Raw genomic sequence first — 22,600 nt, forward strand, 5'->3', positions numbered from 1 at the left:
ACATTAAATGATTCCAATTCTACGTTGCGGAGAAGGAGATGCAAAGCACAATCCCACAAGCCAAAATAATGAAAACGGTGTGAAGAACCAAAAGGAAACAATCATTATACCAATACAATGGTAATTGCACTACTTTCAAATTGAGTATCTTAGTTTGCCCTCATTGAAGAATTCAAAGAATAAGAGTTGAAAGTGACAATGACTGGAGAAAACTGGCATCCATGGAGACCCTAATGTTTGGGAAGAAGCAAACAAGTTTAAGCCGGAAAGATTTGAAGGGATTTATGATGAAGGGTTCAATTTTCTTCCATTTGGAAATGAGAAGAGAGCTTGTCCAGGAGCCGCTTTGGCTATGAAGTTAGTTGCATTGTCATTGGGCACTTTGATTCAATGCTTTGAATGGGAATGAATAGGGCCTGCAATGAAGGATTTGGAAGAAAATACAGGCTCAAATGGGGGCCGAGGCAAGCCTTTGGAGTCATTATACAAGCCATGCGAGTGTATGATCAACTTGATCTCTCAGCTTTAGTTAAGTTAGAGATCGATGTAGTATAATCCGTTCTTCTCTTCACTGAAATAAAAAGATTGAAATATTTCGTTCCAGAACATAAAACTGCAAGTGGGGTAAGAATGTCTAGGAACAAAGAGGAATATGGCATGAAGAATTAAATGCTTGAAAGCGAACATCCTATGCTCTGCAGTTCAGGCTTTTCAATCAGTAGATACAACAAGGTCATGGAATCCCTTCCCATATTGGCAGTTTCATGGCATCTCTTATCAGTGGTCACATATTGAATATTCCTAGCATTCAGACATTCCAATTTGACAGAAACATGCTATGACAGGGCAACAAAACAAAGAAATAAAAGATGCCTTTTCGTATGCAAATTGAATTGAGCTCATTGTGACAATTGACAGCCTTTGTTGATGCCACTACAATGTCGGGGCAGGCCCACATATTTTTGGTAAATGTTGGGATGAAGAATCCCCGTGCACACAGCGGAAGCGATTCTAACACATATAAAAAATATATGTGAAGAGGAAGAGAACAAACACTCAATAATTTATTTAACTCAAAATAAATACTAAGTCGTAGCCTTTCGGTCACAACAACTTACAAATCTCAACTATGAAATTTTCTCTCAGGTCTAATTTCTAGACTCAACTCAACTCTCCACACAATAACCTACTAGACTATTAGTATTTATAGACTCCAAAATTTCCTAAAACAAATACGGTTGTAAACCAAAACTTATTTGGAAACTAACTTGAGATTTCCTAATCTAATATGAAAACTAAACAAATAAGATATCAAAAAGAATTAGGAAACTAAAATAACTTGGTTTATTTTCCTACATTGCCTCCCTTAAACTAAGCTCTTCAAATTTCACCATGCTGAGCATTTTCTTCAATTTCATGAACCTCTCCAATTTGAGTAGTTTTATCAAAATATCAGCTACTTGATCTTCACTTCTGCAATAATCAATGACAATTTTTTGCTGTTGAACGAACTCACGAATAAAATGATACTTGATGTCAATATGTTTGCTGCGCCCATGAAAAATTGAATTTTTTGTCAACTCAATCGCAGACAAACTATCACAAAATATTTTGGTAGGACCATCTTGCTTGTGTTGTAAGAATCCAAGCATTCTCCGCAACCAAAGTGCTTGAGTAGCACTACTTGTGGCCGCCATGTACTTCTCTTCTGCTGTGGACAAAGCAACCACCTATTGTTTCTTTGAGGACCAAGAAAATACACCAGATCCCAAGTAAAATGCATAACCAGAAGTGCTCCTCCTTTGTATTATGTCACCAGCCCAATCACAGCTTGCAAGTGAGACTGGCGCAGAGATTCCATGAATCTGCTAATCAAACCAACTCCATAAGTGATTCAGGTCTCGTGAAAGTTAAATAGTTGAGACTTCCTACCAACGTCCTAAAGTAAGTAGCATCAACAAAATCACCAGTACCATCTTTGGTTAATTTCAATATTTCTTCAACCAGGGTCATCATTGGTTTAGCCACATCCATCTTAAACTTCTTTAGAATATCACTTGCATACTTCCTTTGTGAGATAAAAATTCCACCATCCAACTGATGAACCACAATACCAAGAAAATAAGACATCAATCCCAAATCTGTCATCTCAAATTGACTAATCATGGCCTCCCTGAATTTAGAAATTAGTTTGGGATTATTGCCTGTAAATATCAAGTCATCCACATACAAGCATACAATAAGGACATCTCTTCCAAGGTTGAATTTGATGTACAGAGTATGATCATATGGACATCTCAGAAAACCATGCTTAACAAAATAAGAATCAATGCGAGTATCCTAAGCTCTAGGAGCTTGTTTCAACCTATACAATGCCTTTTTCCATCTATACACTTTGTTTTATTGACCATTTCTAACATAACCAGCAGGCTGCACAACATATACCTCTTCTGCCTTTTGCTTATGGCCTTTGACGACCCTACCTCCCTCTAAGGCGAACCAAGGGGTTCGGCGGACCGCCTACCCAACTCTCGTCAGGACTCGTTCACTCACTTATAGCTTCAAGAGCAAGTAAGATGTGCCAATCAAACTTAACATATATACAATCATTAACATAGATATACAATCCTCAAGGTTAAGTACAAAAGCTCAGGATCCAACCAACTACTAATACTATCACTATTACACAACAAAAGTTCTAGTCAAAAGTTTAGTCTTTCTCTAATCACCCGTCCTTGCTCAAGAACCCTGTAAGAAAAACAAAAACTAAAGGAATGAGTTAAAACTCAGTGAGGTTTCCATGCACATAATCAAGCAATTGAAACAAGGATATTATTCAGTTAATAACAATCAATCGAGAAAACATTCACAATATAAAAACAATGAGAATACACTCATTAAAAGGATACATGCTCGCGTGGAGCTATTCGTTCAATTATTCATTCATTCAGCTAGTCATTCTCCTTCATTTAATCATTCATTTCTTCCCTTATAAATTCAACATTACCATTCATTCATTTCATTTCTCGCCACTAGCCAATTCACTAGCCAATTCTCCACCAAATTTCGTGGTCATACTCGAGTATACCAAAAATTATCTCAAGGTCACCAGTCGCCCGATCGAGTCCATTTCTGACTCAAGTCGACTGGCAACAAAGGGCAAGGGTCCAATTCAGCCAATGCGGTACCATACAACCCACATAGTTTACATTCATGCACAGGTAATGCCCAATCAGTTAATCATTAGAAAATTCACTTTCGCTTAGATCAAATGCAATAAAGTACACACTCGACCATTGAAAATCCATTTAACAGTCATTGGAAGGCATTTAACACTCAATCGAAGATTCACAACAAGTACACAGTCATTTAATACACAAACATGCAAGAAACACTCACCCTAAACAAGTCACGTTTTATCAAAATTTAGTTCAGGGCCGACATCTTGGCCACTCCCGAAATCTACAGTCAAATATTATCTACAAAGAGCCAATCATATACGAGTGCAAGCTACATAACTTATATTTCTATATGAAAGTAAAAAGGCCAGAAAAGGATAGTAAGTCATATAGGCAAGGTGCACGCATAATTTGTAAAAGAAAATGATCAAAAACGGTTAAATTCAAAACCAATATGTGCAACTAAAAATCATGTTTCGAATACTTGTTTAGAATGTTGGAAATCAGGTTTAGAACACTTGAGAAGTACATGTTAAGTCGGATCAAGGAAACGAAAAACAAGAGAAATGCAACGAGAAACAATGAAGATAGCAGCTTTATCATCTTTTGGTGTTTTGATCACAACTGAAACTACACTTATCGGATCGAGAAAAATTTTATGATGTTTCGAAATAAGACCTAGACTTACATTTTCTATGAAGACATCGACACCCAATTCTCACATTTTCAGGGTAAAAAATGGACAGTCAAAAGCACATGAAAAACAGGTCAGAAAAATTAGAGTTTTTGCGCAGTCAGGAGTGCTCTGGCCAAATTATAAGCTAAAATGATTCAATTGATCTAAAATTTTGCAGGTAGAAAGTTAACTCAAATCCCAATAACTTTCATGTTTTGTCTAAAAGCTGATTCAGTCTAAAACAAGGAGAAATTCGCAGCCCAAATTGATTCCAAAAATAGGGCAAAGTTGAAATTCACCAAATTGTCTAGTTTTCTTTAAAGTTTCAACTCCCAACTCAAACCCAATCAAGATTACATCACTACGCTACCTCCTGTTAACTTAACCCTAGATACAAAAGTTTTGGCAGCACCTCTCCTATTTTCAATCCTTTTCTCCTTGAAAATCAAGGTGTAAACCACAATAATCCCAACACAATCAAAGCCACAAGATATTACAAGCCTTATTCTAGTCTATCAAAACCCTTCAAAATTCACACAAATAGAAATTAACCGAAAGACATCAAAGCTGAAATTTCCCAATTCAAGTAAAAAAATCACTTATTGAAGTTGTAAACATGCATATCAAAGCTCAATCACCTTCTAATACGATTGGACAACCTATATCAAAATTACAAACTTAAAAAAAATTGAAATTTCACTTCTTAAGGTAAACTTTGCATAGAACCATCACTAATTGCGATTAAAAGTTAGAAATTCCACCTTAACACTAAACTAGCTTCTACTAATCATATACATGCCAAATCAATGATGAAATAACTTATATAAAATCTGAAAAATATCAATAAAACTGAAATTTATCATCCCAACCCTAAAATCGCAAGAATCTCCAAAAAATCAATAAAAATCAAGTTATCCAACAACTTAATCACAAGATTAAAGAACAAAAGGAGCTTCTAATGATTACACCTCCCAACACCCTGAAAACAAGCAAAACAAATCCTTTTCTTCTCAAAATACTCCACCCTTAGTTTGCTATCACCTTAGATGCAAAGTTAATCGGAGTAGATATTGGCAATTGGAAGAAATCTCTCAAGATTTGGTGAAGGAAATCAAAGGAAAAATGGACTTAACTTGCTTGGTTTTACTCCTCTTGAGGTTCTGCCAGCTCGGAGAAGAAAGAATGAAGAGTTTTTGTGTTCCAAATGAAGTGATAAATATAAAGACTTAAGTGTTCCAAGACTAAATGAAAATACGACACGTGGCACTATTTTGATTATTACTTATTTCGTGATCTTTTTTCTTAGTTTTTAATCAATCATCTATGTGGTGCTCCTCTAACTCACTCTTAACACTTCTAGGCATATATTTCTTGGTATATAACATCCGTTCATGTCCACTAAATTTAATATACACTTACTAGTGAGTCACACTACCAAAATGTAATATAACTAAACACGCACCACAATATAAAGTAAACAATTAAAATTTAACACAACCATAAAAATACCTTATAAATTAAAGGATTTAAACTAGAGTAGGTCAAAATATTATTGAACGCATGCAAAACGAGAAAAGAATTTAAAATTTTTTTTTTTCAAAATTTCATAATCTCTCCCCTTAAAAGAATTTCGTCCTCGAAATTCTAACCTTCATAAGATTTTGGAACGGGTTGTTGATCCAAAGAGTATACTCTAATTGATGCCCTGGATCTATTTCCTCTTTCTTGGTTCGGCTTAGAAGTAATCAGATCCCTTTATTGTACATTCAACCCTCTTTGTTGCTTTTTCGGACAATTGTGAAGTACTTGATGATCAGCACTTTCACATATCAAGCATTTCTTTCCCTTTATCCAGCATGCATCCTAAGTATGATTTATTTTTTCACAGTAACCACAAGGTAATCGAGGAACTTCTATTGGATTTTTTAAAGAGACTTCCTCTTGTCGTCCTCTTCCTACCTGACTTTCCATTGTTGAACTTCTCTCATATTGTCCTTGCATCCATGGTGGGTAAGATAGAAGGATTACTCTTCTAGCTTTGGAAGGCGGTAGGGTGTCCTTAAGTTCCTCAGACTCACTATTCGGCGCACTTCTTTTTCGTGTTTGAAATACTTTTACTTGCGCCCTTGCAATTTCAACCCTTTGAACTTTCTCAAGAACTTCTGTGAACGTAGTGATTTGAGCCGCCGCAACAGCTTTCTGGATTTTCACATTTAATCCCTGTACAAACCGCCTTACTCTTCTTTGCTCCGGAGTTACTAATTCAGGGGTAAATTTAGATAGTTTAGTGAATTGAGTTTCATATTCTGATACACTCAAGGCTCCTTGACGTAATCTAATGAAATCGTCCTCCCTTTTTTCTTGGACTAAGGGCGGAAGGTATTTCTCATTAAATTCCCATATTAAATGTACCCAAGTCCCCGCTATTTGTTCCCTCTCCCACTTAGCTCTAATCACATTCCACAAAGCACGAGTTGACCCTTCAAATTGAAATACCGCAAAAGTCGCCTGTCTCTCCTCTGAATAATTTAGCGCGGCAAAAATATTAATCATTTGTTCTAACCAACTCTTGGTTGCCTCCGGATTAGATCCTCCAAGAAATTTAGGAGGAGAAAACTTCTGAAAAGACTCTAGGGCCCTATCCCCTCCCCCCTCAGATTCTCTGGGTTGGTTAACAGGTGCTTGCCCTTGTTGTTCCACTAAACGCACCAAAATATCGGTCATTCATTGTATGGCTGTTGCTACCTGATCCCCTGCTTCGGCTTGTGGTTCATGTTGTTGTTTAGCTGCCACTTCTCTTTCTTCTCTTGGTTCTTGAGCTTGCCTAACCCTACGTCCATGATTAACCCCTCGTCCTCGGTTTCTTCGTCCATCCATACCTTTTTTTATAAACTATATACATGTATGAGCAAAAAAAGATCAGCTATATATATAGAATAAGAATAAAATAACATAGGCCAAAAATGAGAAATACCCTTAGAATGCATAACACAACAAATTCACAAGCTAAATCACAAAAATATTGTACATATCATCCTACCAAAATCAAGTTCACAAAACATGTCTAGTATAGTATACATATCAGTCCGCAATATGGCAAACACATACATACATACATGCAGAACAAAACAAGAGACAACGATTTTCCAATTTCTCCAAGGGTAGATTCTAAACCCCAAGTTCATCCGTCAAAAAAAGTTCAAAAGATCTCTACTTAAACAATCGCTCAAAGAATTATATCTAGTTCCTTACAAATGCAAATGAATGTCAAAATTCTAAAGGATACCTTAATGATCTTTAAAGTCAAAGTTAGTCCCATAGTTGTTCAAATAGTATCGTTGTTCAAGAAACTGATCCATTACTCTTCAAATCAATCTCACATAATTCTCTTCTCTTCTCGCTAATCCAATATAAAAACCTCAAATATCAAATCTTACTATCCATCAGGAATATAGCTGATTAATATTGCACTTAAACTTCACAATACCCCACAGTCTAGCATTCTAAACTTTAAGCTTATGATACACTATAGAGATCTAAAATCTAAGCTCTGATACCAATTGTGACGACCTCATCTCCCCTTAAGGCGAACCAAGGGGTTCAGTGGACCGCCTGCCCAACTCTCGCCAGAACTCGTTCACTCGCATTTCGCTTCAAGAACAAGTAAAGATATGCCAATCAAACTTAACATATATACAATAATTAAGAAAGATATACAATCCTCAAGATTAAGTATAAAAGTTCAAGATCCAACTAACTACTAATACCATCATTATTACACAACAAAAGTTCTAATCAAAAGTTTAGTCTTTCTCTAATCACCCGTCCTTGCTCAAGAACCATGTAAGGAAAACAAAAACTAAAGAAATGAGCTAAAATTCAGTGAGGTTCCCATGCACATATGAAAACTAGGACATTATTCAGTTAATAACAATCAATCGAGAAAATATTCACAATATAAAAACAATGAGAACACACTCATTAAAAGGATACATGCTCACGAGGAGCCATTCGTTCAATCATTCATTCATTCAGCTAGTCATTCTCTTTCATTCAATCGTTCATTTCTTCTCTTATAACATCAACATTTCCATTCATCCATTTCATTTCCCGCCACTAGCCAATTCACTGGCCAGTTCTCCATCAAATTTCGTGATCATACTCGAGTATACCAAACATTATCCCGGGGTCACCACTCACCCGACCGAATCCATTTCTGGCTCGAGTCGACTGGCAATGAAGGGCAAGGGTCCAATTTTGCCAATGCGGTACCATACAACCCGCATAACTTACATTCATGCATAAGTAATGCTCAATCAGTTAATCATTTGAAAATTCACTTTCGCTTAGGTCAAGTGCGATAAAGTACACATTCGACAATTAAAAATCCATTTAATAGTCATTGGAAGGTTTTTAACACTCAATCGAAGATTCACAACAAGTGCATAGTCATTTAACACACAAACATGCAAGAAACACTCACCCTAAACAAGTCACGTTTTATCAAAATTCAGTTTAGGGCCAGCACTTTGGCCACTCTAGAAATTTACAGTCAAATATTGTCCACAAAGAGCCAATCATACACCAGTGCAAGCTGCATAACTTATATTTCTATATCAAAAGAAAAAGGCATGAAAAGTATAATGAGTCATATAGGCAAGGTGCACGCATAGTTTGTAAAAGAAAATAATAAAAAACGGTTAATTTCAAAACCAATATGTGCAACTAAAAGCAATATTTTGAATACTTGTTTAGAATGTTAGAAATCAGATTTAGAACACTTGAGAAGTACATGTTAAGACGGACGAAGGAAACGGAAAACAAGAGAAAGGCAACGAGAAACAACGAAGATGACAGCTTTGCCATCCTTTGGTTTTTTGAACACAACTGAAGCTACACTTATTGGATCGAGGAAAATTTTATGACGTTTCGAAACTAAGACCTAGACCTACATTTTCTATGAAGATATCGACACTCAATTCTCACATTTTTAGGGTAAAAAATGGACAGTCGGAAGTACATGAAAAATAGGTCAGAAAAATTAGAGTTTGTGCACAGTCAGGAGTGCTATGGCCAAATCATAAGCTAAAATAATCCAATTGATCTGAAATTTTGCAGGTAAAAATTTAACTCAAATCCCTATAATTTTCATGTTTTGTCCAAAAGTTGATTCAATCTAAAACATGGAGAAATTCGCAGCCCAAATTGATTCCAAAAACAAGATAGAACTGAAATTCACCAAATTGTCTAGTTTTCTTCCAAGTTTCAACTCCCAACTCAAACCCAATCAAGATTACATCACTACGCTACCTCTTGTTAACTTAACCCTGGATACAAAAGTTTTGGCAGCACCTCTCTTATTTTCGATCCTTTTCCCCTTGAAAATCAAGATGTAAACCACAGCAATCCCAACACAATCAAAGCCACAAGATGTTACAAGCCTTATTCTAATCTATCAAAACCCTTCAAAATTCACACAAATAGAGATTAATCGAAAGACATCAAAGCTGAAATTTTCCAATTCAAGTAAAAAAATCACTTATTGAAGTTGTAAACATGCATATCAAAGTTCAATCACCTTCTAATACGATTGGACAACCTATATCAAAATTACAAACTTGAAAAAAACTGAAATTTCACTTCTTAAGGTAAATTTTGCATATAACCATCACTAATTGTGATTAAAAGTTAGAAATTCCACCTTAACACTAAACTAACTTCTACTAATCATATACGGGAAAGTGCTGGTTTTCATCTCCAAACTTTGGGGTAAGTACACATTTCATCCCTCAACTTTTGGACACGACACATTTGATGTCTGAATTAATAATTTTTTACCAATGTCATCCACAAACGGCAATTTAGCCAATTTTTAACGGAACTGGTCACGTGAAAATCACATGACCGTTAAGTAAACTTAAATCACATTTTTAACAAAACCTGCCAGTTTTCCATAAAGAGCTAGTATGTTATGGGCAATTTATTATTTTTTTTAACTTTCACATATTTAATTTATGTTAAATACAAAACATACTAGTTTTCTTTTGAGCGCTATTTAACCAATTTTTCCTATAAAGAGTTGGTATGTTTTCCATAAAGAGCTGGTACAAAACATACTACAAAACCTGCCAGTTTCCCATAAGAACTGATATGTTATGAGCAATTTATTATTATTTTTTTAACTTTCACATATTTAATTTATGTTAAATACAAAACATACTAGTTTTCCTTTGGGCGCTATTTAACCAATTTTTCCTATAACGATATGGTATGTTTTTCATAAAGATTTGGTACAAAACATACTACAAAACCTGCCAGTTTCCTATAAAGAGCTGGTATGTTATGGGCAATTTATTTTTTTTTAATTTTCACATATTTAATTTATGTTAAATACAAAACATACTAGTTTTCTTTTGGGCGCTATTTAATCAATTTTTCCTATAAAGAGTTAGTATATTTCTCATAAAGAACTGGTACAAAATATACTACAAAACCTGTCAGTTTTTCATAAAGAACTGGTATGTTATGGGCAATTTATTATTTTTTTTAACTTTCACATATTTAATTTATATTAAATACAAAACATACTAGTTCAATGGGTAAAAATATGTTATGAATCACTCAAAGTTTATACTTTTAATAGTTCAATGGGTAAAAATATGTTATGAATAATTGAAGGGCCAAATTTTTACTATTCAAATAGTTCAATGGCTGTTCAAATAATTTGCTCTTATATAAATAGTAAAAGTTTGCAAAGTATATGTAACTTTTAAATTTTGAGGGGAGCTTTTTGTAACTATTAAAATCTCAAGGGATGTTTGTGAAATTATCCCTTTTCATTTTTCATACTAATTATTTCTTTTCTTGACAATTTTTCATTTTATCCTTATTTTTAACTTTTCCCCCCTTACGTACGGGACGCAAGTGTTTATTGATGGATGCTTAGTTAAAATTGCCAAAAGTTGACTGATTGCATGCAGGAAACTGGCAGGTTTTGTTAAAAATGTTATTTAAGTTTACTTAACGGTCATGTGATTTTCACGTGACCAATTTCGTTAAAAATTGGCTAAATTGCCTTTTGAGAATGACATTGGTAAAAAATTCTTAATTTAGATATCAAATGTGTCGTGCCCAAATATTGAGGGACGAAATGTGTCCTTACCCTAAAGTTTGAGGATAAAAACAGGCATTTTTTCAATCATATACATGCCAAATCAAAGACGACATAACTTATATAAAATCTGAAAAATATCAATAAAACTGAAATTTATCATCCCAACACTAAAATCAGAAGAATCTCTAAAAAATCAATCAAAATCAAATTATCCAACAACTTAATCACAAGATTAAAGAACAAAAGGAGTTTCTAATGATTATACCTTCCAACACATTGAAAACAAGCAAAACAAACCCTTTTCCTCTCAAAACACTCCACCTTTAGTTTGCTATCACCTGAGATGCAAAGTTAATCGGAGTATATTTTGACAATTGGAAGAAATCTCTCAAGATTTGGTGAAGGAAATCAAAGGAAAAATGGACTTAACTTGCTTAGTTTTACTCCTCTTGAGGTTCTGCCAGCTTGGAGAAGAAAGAATGAAGAGTTTTTGTGCTCCAAATGAAGTGATAAAGATGAAAACTTAAGTGTTCTAAGACTAAATAAAAATGCGCCACGTGGCACTACTTTGACTATTACTTATCAGCACTTCCACATATCAAACATTTTTTTCACTTTACCCAACATGCATTTTAAGTATGATTTATTTTTTCACAGTAAACACAAGCTAATCGAGGAGCTTCTATTGGATTCTTTAGAGAGACTTCCTCTTGTCGTCCTCTTCCTACCTGACTTTCCCTTGTTGAACTTCTCTCATATTGTCCTTGCATCCATGGTGGGTAAGATGGACGGATTACTCTTCTAGCTTTGGAAGATGGTAGGATGTCCTTAAGTTCCTCAGACTCACTACTCGGCGCACTTCTTTTTCCTGTTTGAAATGCTTTTACTTGCGTCCTTGCAATTTCAACCCTTTGAGCTTTCTCAAGAACTTCTGTGAATGTAGTGATTTGAGCTGCCGCAAGAGCTTTCGAGATTTTCACATTTAATCCCTGTACAAGCCTTACTCTTCTTTGCTCCGTAGTTACTAATTCAGTGGTAAATTTAGATAATTTAGTGAATTGAGTTTCATATTCTGACACACTCAAGGCTCCTTGACGTAATCTAATGAAATCGTCCTCCTTTTTTTCTTGGACTAATGGCAGAAGGTATTTCTCATTAAATTTCCATACGAAATTTACCCAAGTCCACGCTATTTGTTCCTTCTCTCACTTATCTCTAATCACGTTCCACAAAGCACGAGTTGACCCTTCAAATTGAAATACCGCAAAAGTTGTCTGTCTCTCCTCTGAATAATTTAGCGCGGCAAAAATATTAATCATTTGTTCTAACCAACTCTCGGCTGCCTCCGGATTAGATCCTCCAAGAAATTTAGGAGGAGAAAACTTCTGAAAATACACTAGGGCCCTATCCCCTCCCCACTCAGGTTCCCTGGGTTGGTTAATAGGTGCTTGCCCTTGTTGTTCCATTAAACGAGCCGAAATATCGGTCATTCATTGTATGGCTGTTGCTACCTGATCCCCTGTTTCGGCCTGTGGTTCATGTTGTTGTTTAGCTGCCGCTTCTCTTTCTTCTCTTGGTTCTTGAGCTTGCCTAACCCTACGTCCACGATTAACCCCTCGTCCCCGGTTTCTTCGTCCATCCATACCTTTTTTTTTTATAAACTATATACGTGTATGAGCAAAAATAGATCAGCTATATATATAGAATAAGAATAAAACAACATAGGTAAAAATGAGAAATACCCTTAGAATACATAACACAACAAATTCACAAGCTAAATCACAAAAATATTGTACATATCATCCTACCAAAATCAAGTTCACAAAACATGTCTAGTACACTATACATAGCAGTCCGCAATACGGCAAACACATACATACATACATGCAGAACAAAACAAGAGACAATGATTTTTCAATTTCTCCAAGGGTAAATTCTAAACCCCAAGTTCATCCGTCAAAGAAAGTTCAAAAGATCTCTACTAAAGCAATCGCCCCAAAAATTATATCTAATTTCTTATAAATGCAAATGAATGTCAAAACTCTAAAGGATACCTTAATGATCTTTAAAGTCAAAGTCAGTCCCATAGTTGTTCAAATAGTATTGTTGTTCAAGAAACTGATCCATTACTCTTCAAATCAATCTCACACAATTCTCTTCTCTTCTCGCTAATCCAATATAAAAACCCTCAAACATAAAATCTTGTTATCCATCAGGAACATAACTGCTTAATATTGCACTTAAACTTTACAATACCCCACAGTCCAACATTTTAAACTTTAACCTTATGATACACTACAGAGATCTAAAATCTAAATTCTGATACCAACTGTGACGACCTCATCTCCCCCTAAGGCGAACCAAGGGGTTTAGCGAAATGCCTGTCCAACTCTCGCCATAACTCGTTCACTCACTTTTCGCTTCAAGAGCAAGTAAAGATGTGCCAATCAAACTTAACATATATACAACAATTAACACAGATATACAATAATCAAGGTTAAGTACAAAAGCTCAGGACCAACTAACTACTAATACTATCACTATTACACAACAAAAGTTTTAGTCAAAAGTGTAGTCTTTCTCTAATCACCCGTCCTTGCTCAAGAACCCTGTAAGGAAAACAAAAACTAAAGGAATGAGCTAAAGTTCGGTTTCCAGGCACATATTAAAACAAGGACATTATTCAGTTAATAACAATCAATCGAGAAAACATTCACAATATAAAAACAATGAGAACACATTCATTAAAAGGATACATGCTCACGTGGAACCATTCGTTCAATCATTCATTCATTAAGCCAGTCATTCTCTTTCATTCAATCATTCATTTCTTCCCTTATAACATCAACATTTCCATTCATCCATTTCATTTCCCGCCACTAGCCAATTCACTGGCCAGTTCTCCATCAAATTTCGTGGTCATATTCTAGTATACCAAACATTATCTCAGGATCACCACTCACCCGACCGAATCCATTTCTGGCTCGAGTCGACTGGCAATGAAGGGCAAGGGTCCAATTTTGCCAATACGGTACCATACAACCCGCATAACTTACATTCATGCACAAGTAATGCTCAATCAGTTAATCATTTGAAAATTCACTTTCGCTTAGGTCAAGTGCGATAAAGTATACACTCGACTATTGAAAATCCATTTAATAGTCATTGGAAGGTATTTAACACTCAATCAAAGATTTACAACAAGTACATAGTCATTTAACACACAAAAATGCTAGAAACACTCACCCTAAACAAGTTACGTATTATCAAAATTCAGTTCAGGGTCGGCACCTTGACCACTCTAGAAATTTACAGTCTAATATTATCCAGAAAGAGCCAATCATACCCGAGTGCAAGTTGCATAACTTATATTTCTATATCAAAAGAAAAAGACGTGAAAAGTATAATGAGTCATATAGGCAAGGTGCACACATAATTTGTAAAAGAAAATGATAAAAAACGGTTAAATTCAAAACCAATTTGTGCAACTAAAAGCCATATTTTGAATACTTGTTTAGAATGTTAGAAATCAGGTTTAGAACACTTGAGAAGTACATGTTAAGACGGACCAAGAAAACGAAATGCAAGAGAAAGGCAACGAGAAACAATGAAGATGACAGCTTTGCCATCCTTTGATTTTTTTTATCACAACTGAATCTACACTTATCGGATCGAAGCAAATTTTATGATGTTTCGAAACTAAGACCTAGACCTACATTTTCTATGAAGATATCGACACTCAGTTCTCACATTTTCAGGTTAAAAAATGGACGGTCAGAAGCACATGAAAAACAGGTCAGGAAAATTAGAGTTTTTGCGCAGTTAGGAGTACTATGGCCAAATCATAAGCTAAAATAATCCAATTGATCTGAAATTTTGCAGGTAAAAAGTTAACTCAAATTCCTATAATTTTCATGTTTTGTCCAAAAGCTGATTCAATCTAAAACATGGAGAAATTCGCAACCCAAATTGATTCAAAAAATAAGGCAGAACTGAAATTCACCAAATTATCTAGTTTTCTTCCAAGTTTCAACTCCCAACTCAAACCCAATCAAGAGTACATCATTACGGTACCTCTTGCTAACTTAACCCTAGATACAAAAGTTTCTGCAGCACCTCTCCTATTTTCGGTCCTTTTCTCCTTGAAAATCAAGGTGTAAACCACAGCAATTCCAATACCATCAAAGCCACAAGTCATAGAATATTACAAGCCTTATTCTAGTCTATCAAAACCCATCAAAATTCACACAAATGGAGATTAACCGAAAGCCATCAAAGCTGAAATTTCCCAATTCAAGTAAAAAAATCACTTATTGAAGTTGTAAACATGCATATCAAAGCTCAATCACCTTCTAATACGATTGGACAACCTATATCAAAATTACAAACTTAAAAAAAATTGAAATTTCACTTCTTAAGGTAAACTTTGCATAGAACCATCACTAATTGCGATTAAAAGTTAGAAATTCCACCTTAACACTAAACTAGCTTCTACTAATCATATACATGCCAAATCAATGATGAAATAACTTATATAAAATCTGAAAAATATCAATAAAACTGAAATTTATCATCCCAACCGTAAAATCGCAAGAATCTCTAAAAAATCAATCAAAATCAAGTTGTCCAACAACTTAATCACAAGATTAAAGAACAAAAGGAGTTTTTAATGATTATACCTTCCAACACCTTGAAAACAAGCAAAACAAACCCATTGCTTCTCAAAACACTTCACCCTTAGCTTGCTATCACCTTAGATGCAAAGTCAATTGGAATAGATTTTGACAATTGGAAGAAATCTCTCAAGATTTGGTGAAGGAAATCAAAGGAAAAATGGACTTAACTTACTTGGTTTTACTCCTCTTGAGGTTCGGCCAACTTGGAGAAGAAAGAATGAAAAGTTTTTGTGCTCCAAATGAAGTGATAAAGATGAAGACTTAAGTGTTGCAAGACTAAATAAAAATGCGACACGTGGCACTACTTTGACTATTACTTATCTCGTGATCTTTCTTCTTAGTTTTGAATCACTCATCTATGTAGTGTTCCTTTAACTCACTCTTAACACTTCTAGGCATATATTCCTTGGTATATAACATCCGTTCATGTCCACTAAATTTAATATACACTTACTAGTGAGTCACACTACCAAAATGTAATATAACTAAACACGCACCACAATATAAAGCAAACAATTAAAATTTAACTCGACTATAAAAATATCTTATAAATTAAAGGATTTAAACTAGAGAAGGTCAAACTATTATTGAATGCATGCAAAACGAGAAAATAATTTAAATTTTTTTTCAAAATTTCACAATCTCTCCCCTTAAAAGAATTTCGTCCTCGAAATTCTAACCTTCATAAGATTTTGGAACGGGTTGTTGATCCAAAGAGTATACCCTAGCTAATGCCCTGGATCTGTTTCCTTTTTCTTGGTTCGGCCTAGAAGTAATCTGATCCCTTTGTTGCATACTCAACCCTCTTTGTTGCTTTTTCGGATAATTGTGAAGTTGATGATCAATACTTCCACATATCAAACATTTCTTTCCCTTTACCCAGCATGCATCATAAGTATGATTTGTTTTTCCACAGTAACCACAAGCTAATCGAGGAGTTTCTATTGGATTCTTTAGAGAGACTTCCTCTTGCCGTCCTCTTCCTGATTGACTTTTTCTTGTCGAACTTCCCTCATATTGTTCTTGCATCCACGGTGGGTAAGGTGGAAGGTTTACTCTTCTAGTTTTGGAAGACAGTACAGTGTCCTTAAGTTCTTCAGACTTATTACTTGGCGCATTTCTTTTTCGTACTTGGAATTCTTTTACTTGCACCCTTACAATTTCAACCCTTTGGATTTTCTCAAGAACTTCTGTTAATGTAGTGATTTGAGCCACCGCAAGAGTTTTCTGGATTTTCACATTTAATCCCTATACAAACCGCCTTACTCTTCTTTGTTCCGTAGTTACTAATTTAGGGGAAATTTAGATAATTTAGTGAATTGATTTTCATATTCTGACATACTCAAGGCTCCTTGATGTAATCTAATGAAATCACTCTCCCTTTCTCTTGGACTGAGGGCGGAAGGTATTTCTCATTAAATTTTCGTAAGAAATTTACTCATGTCCGCGCTATTTGTTCCCTCTCTCACTGATCTCTAATCACGTTCCACCAAGAACGAGCCGACCCTTCAAATTGAAATACCGCAAAAGTCACCTGTCTCTCCTCTGAATAATTTAACGCTGCAAAAATATTAATCATTTGTTCTAACCACCGCTTGGCTGCCTCCGGATTAGATCCTCCGAGAAATTTTGGAGGAGAAAACTTCTGAAAACACTCTAGGGCCCTATCCTCTCCTCCCTCAGGCTCCCTGTTTGGTTAACACGTGCTTGCTCTTGTTGTTCTACTAAACATGCCAAAATATCGGTCATTCGTTGTATGGCTGTCGCTACCTGATCCCCTACTTCGACCTGTGGTTTATGTTGTTGTTTAGCTGCCGCTTCTCTTTCGTCTCTTGGTTCTTGAGTTTGTCTAACTCCACGTCCACGATTAATCCCTCGTCCACGGCTTCTTCGTCCCTCCATACCTTTTTTTTATAAATTATATATGTGTATGAGCAAAAATAGATCGGCTATATATATAGAATAAGAAGAAAACAACATAGGCCAAAAATGAGAAACACTCTTAGAATATATAACACAACAAATTCACAAGATAAATCACAAAAATATTGTACATATCATCCTAGCAAAATCAAGTTCACAAAACATGTCTAATACACTATACATATCAGTCCGCAATACGGCAAACATATACATACATACATGCAGAACAAAACAAGAGACAACGATTTTTCAATTTCTCCAAGAGTAGATTCTAAACCCCAAGTTCATCCGTCAAAAAAAGTTCAAAAGATCCCTACTTAAGCAATCACTCCAAGAATTATATCTAGTTTCTTACAAATGCAAATGAATGTCAAAACTCTAAAGGATACCTTAATGATCTTCCAAAGTCAAAGTCAGTCCCATAGTTGTTCAACTAGTATCATTGTTCAAGAAATTGACTCATTACTCTTCAAATCAATCTCACACAATTCTCTTCTCTTTTCGCTAATCCAATATAAAAACCCTCAAACATCAAATCTTACTATCCATTAGAAACATAGCTGCTTAATATTGCACTTAAACTTCACAATACCCCACAGTTCGGCATCCTAAATTTTAAATCTAGAATACACTACAGAGATCTAAAACCTAAACTCTGATACCAACTGTGACAACCCCACCTCCCTCTAAGGCAAATTAAGGGGTTCAGCAAACTGCCTGCCTAACTCTCGCCAGGACTCGTTCACTCACTTATCGCTTCAAGAGCAAGTAAAGATGTGCCAATCAAACTTAACATATATACAATCATTAACACAGATATACAATCCTCAAGGTTAAGTACAAAAGCTCAAGATCCAACCAACTACTAATACTATCACTATTACACAACAAAAGTTCTAGTCAAAAGTTTAGTCTTTCTCTAATCACCCGTTCACGCTCAAGAATCCTATAAGGAAAATAAAAACTAAAGGAATGAGGTAAAACTCAGTGAGGTTCCCATGCACATAACCAAGCAATTGAAACAAGGACATTATTCAGCTAACAACAATCATTCGAGATAACATTCACAATATAAAAACAATGAGAACACACTCATTAAAAGGATACATGCTCACGTGGAGCCATTCGTTCAATCAATCATTCATTCAGCCAGTCATTCTCTTTCACTCAATCATTCATTTATTCCCTTATAATTTTAACATTTCCATTCATTCATTTCATTTCCCGCCACTAGCCAATTCACTGGCTAGTTCTCCACCAAATTTCGTGGTCATACTCGAGTATATCAAACATTATCTCAGGGCCACCAATCGCCCGACCGAGTTTATTTCTGACTCGAGTCGACTGACAACAAATGGCAAGGGCTCAATTCAGCCAATACGGTACCATACAACCCACATAGCTTTCATTCATGCACAAGTAATGCTCAATCAGTTAATCATTTGAAAATTCACTTTTGCTTAGGTCAAGTGCGATAAAATACACACTCGACCATTGAAAATCCATTTAACAGTCATTGAAAGGCATTTAACACTCAATCGAAAATTCACAATAAGTACACAGTCATTTAATATACAAACATGAATGAAACACTTACCCTAAACATGTCACGTTTTATCAAAATTCAATTCAAGGCCGGCACCTTGGCCACTCTCGAAATCTGCAGTCAAATTTGTCCACAAAGAGCCAATCATACACGAGTGCAAGCTACATAACTTATATTTCTATATCAAAGGAAAAAGCCATGAAAATTATAGTAAGTCATATAGGCAAGGTACACGCATAATTTATAAAAGAAAATGATAAAAAACGGTTAAGTTCAAAACTAATATGTGCAACTAAAAATCATGTTTCAAATACTTGTTTAGAATGTTAGAAATCAGGCTCAGAACACATGAGAAGTACATGTTAAGTCGGACCAAGAAAATGAAAAACAAGAGAAAGGCAATGAGAAACAAGATGTCAGCTTTGCCATCCTTTGGTATTTTTATCACAACTGAAGCAACACTTACCAAATCGAGGTAAATTTTATGGCGTTTCGAAACTAATACCTAGATCTATATTTCCTATGAAAACATTATCACCCAGTTCTCGCATTTTTGGGGTAAAAAATGGATGGTCAGAAGCACATAAAAAATAGGTCAGGAAAATTAGAGTTTTTGTGTAGTAAGGAGTGCTCTGGTCAAATCATAAGCTAAAATGATCCAATTGATTTGAAATTTTGCAGGTAGAAAGTTAACTCAAATCCCTATAACTTTCATGTTTTGTCCAAAAGCTGATTCAGTCTAAAACATGGAGAAATTAGCAGCCCAAGTTGATTCCAAAAACATGGCAGAACTGAAATTCCCCAAATTGTCTAATTTTCTTCCAAGTTTCAACTCCCAACTCAAACCCAATCAAGATTACATCACTACGCTACCTCTTGTTAACTTAACCCTAGATACGAAAGTTTCGGCAGTACCTCCCCCATTTTCGGTCCTTTTTTCCTTGAAAATCAAGGTATAAACCACAACAATCCCAACACAATCAAAGCCACAAGTCATAAGATATTACAAGCCTTATTCTAGTCTATCAAAGCCCTTCAAAATTCACACAAATAGAGATTAACCGAAAGACATCAAAGCTGAAATTTCCCAATTCAAGTAAGAAAATCACTTATTGAAGTTGTAAATATTCATATCAAAGCTCAACCACCTTCTAATATGATTGGACAACCTATATCAAAATTACAAACTTAACAAAGGCTGAAATTTCACTTCTTAAGCTAAATTTTGCATATAACCATCACTAATTGCTATTAAAAGCTAGAAATTCCACCTTAACACTAAACTAGCTTCTGCTAATCATATACATGCCAAATCAAAGATGAAATAACTTATATAAAATCTGAAAAATATCAATAAAACTGAAATTTATCATCCCAGCCCTAAAATCGCAAGAATCTCCATAAAATCAATCAAAATCAAGTTATCCAACAACTTAATCACAAGATTAAAGAACAAAAGAAGCTTCTAATGATTATACCTTCCTACACCTTGAAAACAAGTAAAACAAACCCTTTTCTTCTCAAAACACTCCACCTTTAGCTTGCTATCACCTTAGATGCAAGGTTAATCGGAGTAGATTTTGGCAATTGAAAGAAATCTCTCAAGATTTGGTGAAGGAAATCAAACGAAAAATGGACTTAACTTGCTTAGTTTTACTCCTCTTGAGGTTCGGCCAGCTTGGAGAAGAAAGAATGAAGAGTTTGTGTGCTCCAAATGAAGTGATAAAGATGAAGACTTAAGTGTTCCAAGACTAAATGAAAACGCGACATGTGGCACTACTTTGACTATTACTTATCTCTTGATCTTTCTTCTTAGTTTCTAATCACTCATCTATGTGGTGTTCCTCTAACTCACTCTTAACACTTCTAGGCATATATTCCTTGGTATATAACATCCGTTCATGTTCACTAAATTTAATACACACTTACTAGTAGGGATGTACGCGAGCCGAGTCATAATCGAGTAGCTCGCGAGTAGCTCGGTCAACGGTTTGGCTTGAACTCGGGTTGACCGAGTTCGAGCCGAGTCTCGAGCTACTCGATTGTCATTCGAGTCGAGTTTCGAGCCAATATTTTGAGACTCGAGACTTATCGAGCTACTCGTCGAGTCGGGGGTATTTAAATAATGTATTTATAATTTAAATAATATATATGTATTATAATTATAAAATGACCATTATGGGTATAAGTTTTACGAAATTTACAATAAAATCTTCTTTATAATAAAATTTCATAATGGCAAAAAAGTAATAACATAATTGTAAAAAGACCTAAAAAGAAAAAATGTCTAAAAAAGGGAAGAAAAGACGAAAGTATGTCAAAAATCTTGATTAGGCTTGACTTGATAAGGCTTGACTAAAGGTCGAGCCTTATCGAGTCGAGTTTCGAGCTTAAAACGAGTTCCTCGAGTCAAGTTTCGAGTATCGATTTTTTGTACTGGGTCGAGCTCGAGTCGAGCTCGAGCCTAGTTATATATGAGTCGAGTCGAGCTCGAGTCTAGGTATATATGAGTCGAGTCGAGCTCGAGTATAGCAATACTCGAGTTTGATTTGACTCGATTACATCCCTACTTACTAGTGAGCCACACTACCAAAATGTAATATAACTAAACACGCACCACAATATAAAACAAACAATTAAAATTTAACTCTACCATTAAAATACCTTATAAATTAAAGGATTTAAACTAGAGTAGGTAAAAATATTATTTAACGCATGCAAAACGAGAAAATAATTAAATTTTTTTTTTTCAAAATCTCACAGCTTTGAAGCGATCCACCTCTCCTGTTTGCTTATATTTGGTCTTATATACCCATTTCACTCCAATTGGCTTCCTTTCAGGTGGAATAGTGGTCAATTCTTGTGTATCATTTTTCGCAATGGCATGAATTTCTTCATCCATTGCACGAACCCAATGATCATCTTTGGCAGCTATGAGATAGGCTCACAATCTGCAAAAAGAGCAAAATTCACAATCTCTTCATCAGTTAAATCATTATCTTTACCAACAGCATAATCATCAAATCGGGCTAGCATGTGGCGTTCTCTCTATGGTCGACTGGATGTCTCAACCTGAATAGTGGAAGGTGAGGGATCACCATGAGGCTGCACAACTTGCTCCACTGCTTGCTTATTAGCACTCGGTCCCATAATGGGAGAAATGGATGGATACTTTGGCGATGCTTCAGGGTCTTGTTTGGAACAATCCCAAACTCCATGTTCATCAAAAGTCACATCTCTGCTAACAATCACCTTTCCTGTGTTTGGATTGAATAACTTATATCCCTTAGTCTCATGACTATATCCAATAAAAATACACTTCTCTGCTTTGTCATCCAATTTCTTCCTGAAATGATTTGGAACATGCGCATATGCAAGACAACAAAATACCCTGAAGTGAGAAATATCCAGTTTCATACCAATCCAAACTTCTTGTGGGGTCTTCCCAAAGTTGCATCTAGCAGGACACTTGTTCAAAACATAAAT

General features: G+C 35.3%; 1 protein-coding gene across 1 annotated transcript; it reads right to left on the minus strand.

Moving 5' to 3' along the window:
* Nucleotides 1–665: 665 nt before the first annotated feature.
* Nucleotides 666–22,150, minus strand: LOC113767079. The gene is made up of 4 exons (XM_027311251.1): nt 22,063–22,150; nt 1,933–2,204; nt 1,357–1,730; nt 666–801 (listed from the first exon to the last, which is right to left on the minus strand). The coding sequence occupies exons 1-4, from the start codon at nt 22,148–22,150 to the stop codon at nt 666–668; spliced, it is 870 nt and encodes a 289-aa protein (XP_027167052.1).
* Nucleotides 22,151–22,600: the final 450 nt, after the last annotated feature.

This window comes from Coffea eugenioides, chromosome 1 (assembly GCF_003713205.1).
Source record: "Coffea eugenioides isolate CCC68of chromosome 1, Ceug_1.0, whole genome shotgun sequence".
NCBI classification, from domain to species: Eukaryota; Viridiplantae; Streptophyta; class Magnoliopsida; order Gentianales; family Rubiaceae; genus Coffea; species Coffea eugenioides.

Coding starts and splice junctions, on each gene's coding strand:
- LOC113767079 (XM_027311251.1), bottom strand. CDS start 22,150: ATGCTAGCCCGATTTGATGATTATGCTGTTGGTAAAGATAATGATTTA. Junction 2,205..22,062: donor TTTTGCTCTTTTTGCAGATT/GTGAGCCTATCT, acceptor TGATATTTACAG/GCAATAATCCCAAACTAATT. Junction 1,731..1,932: donor CTACTTACTTTAGGACGTTG/GTAGGAAGTCTC, acceptor AAGAAACAATAG/GTGGTTGCTTTGTCCACAGC.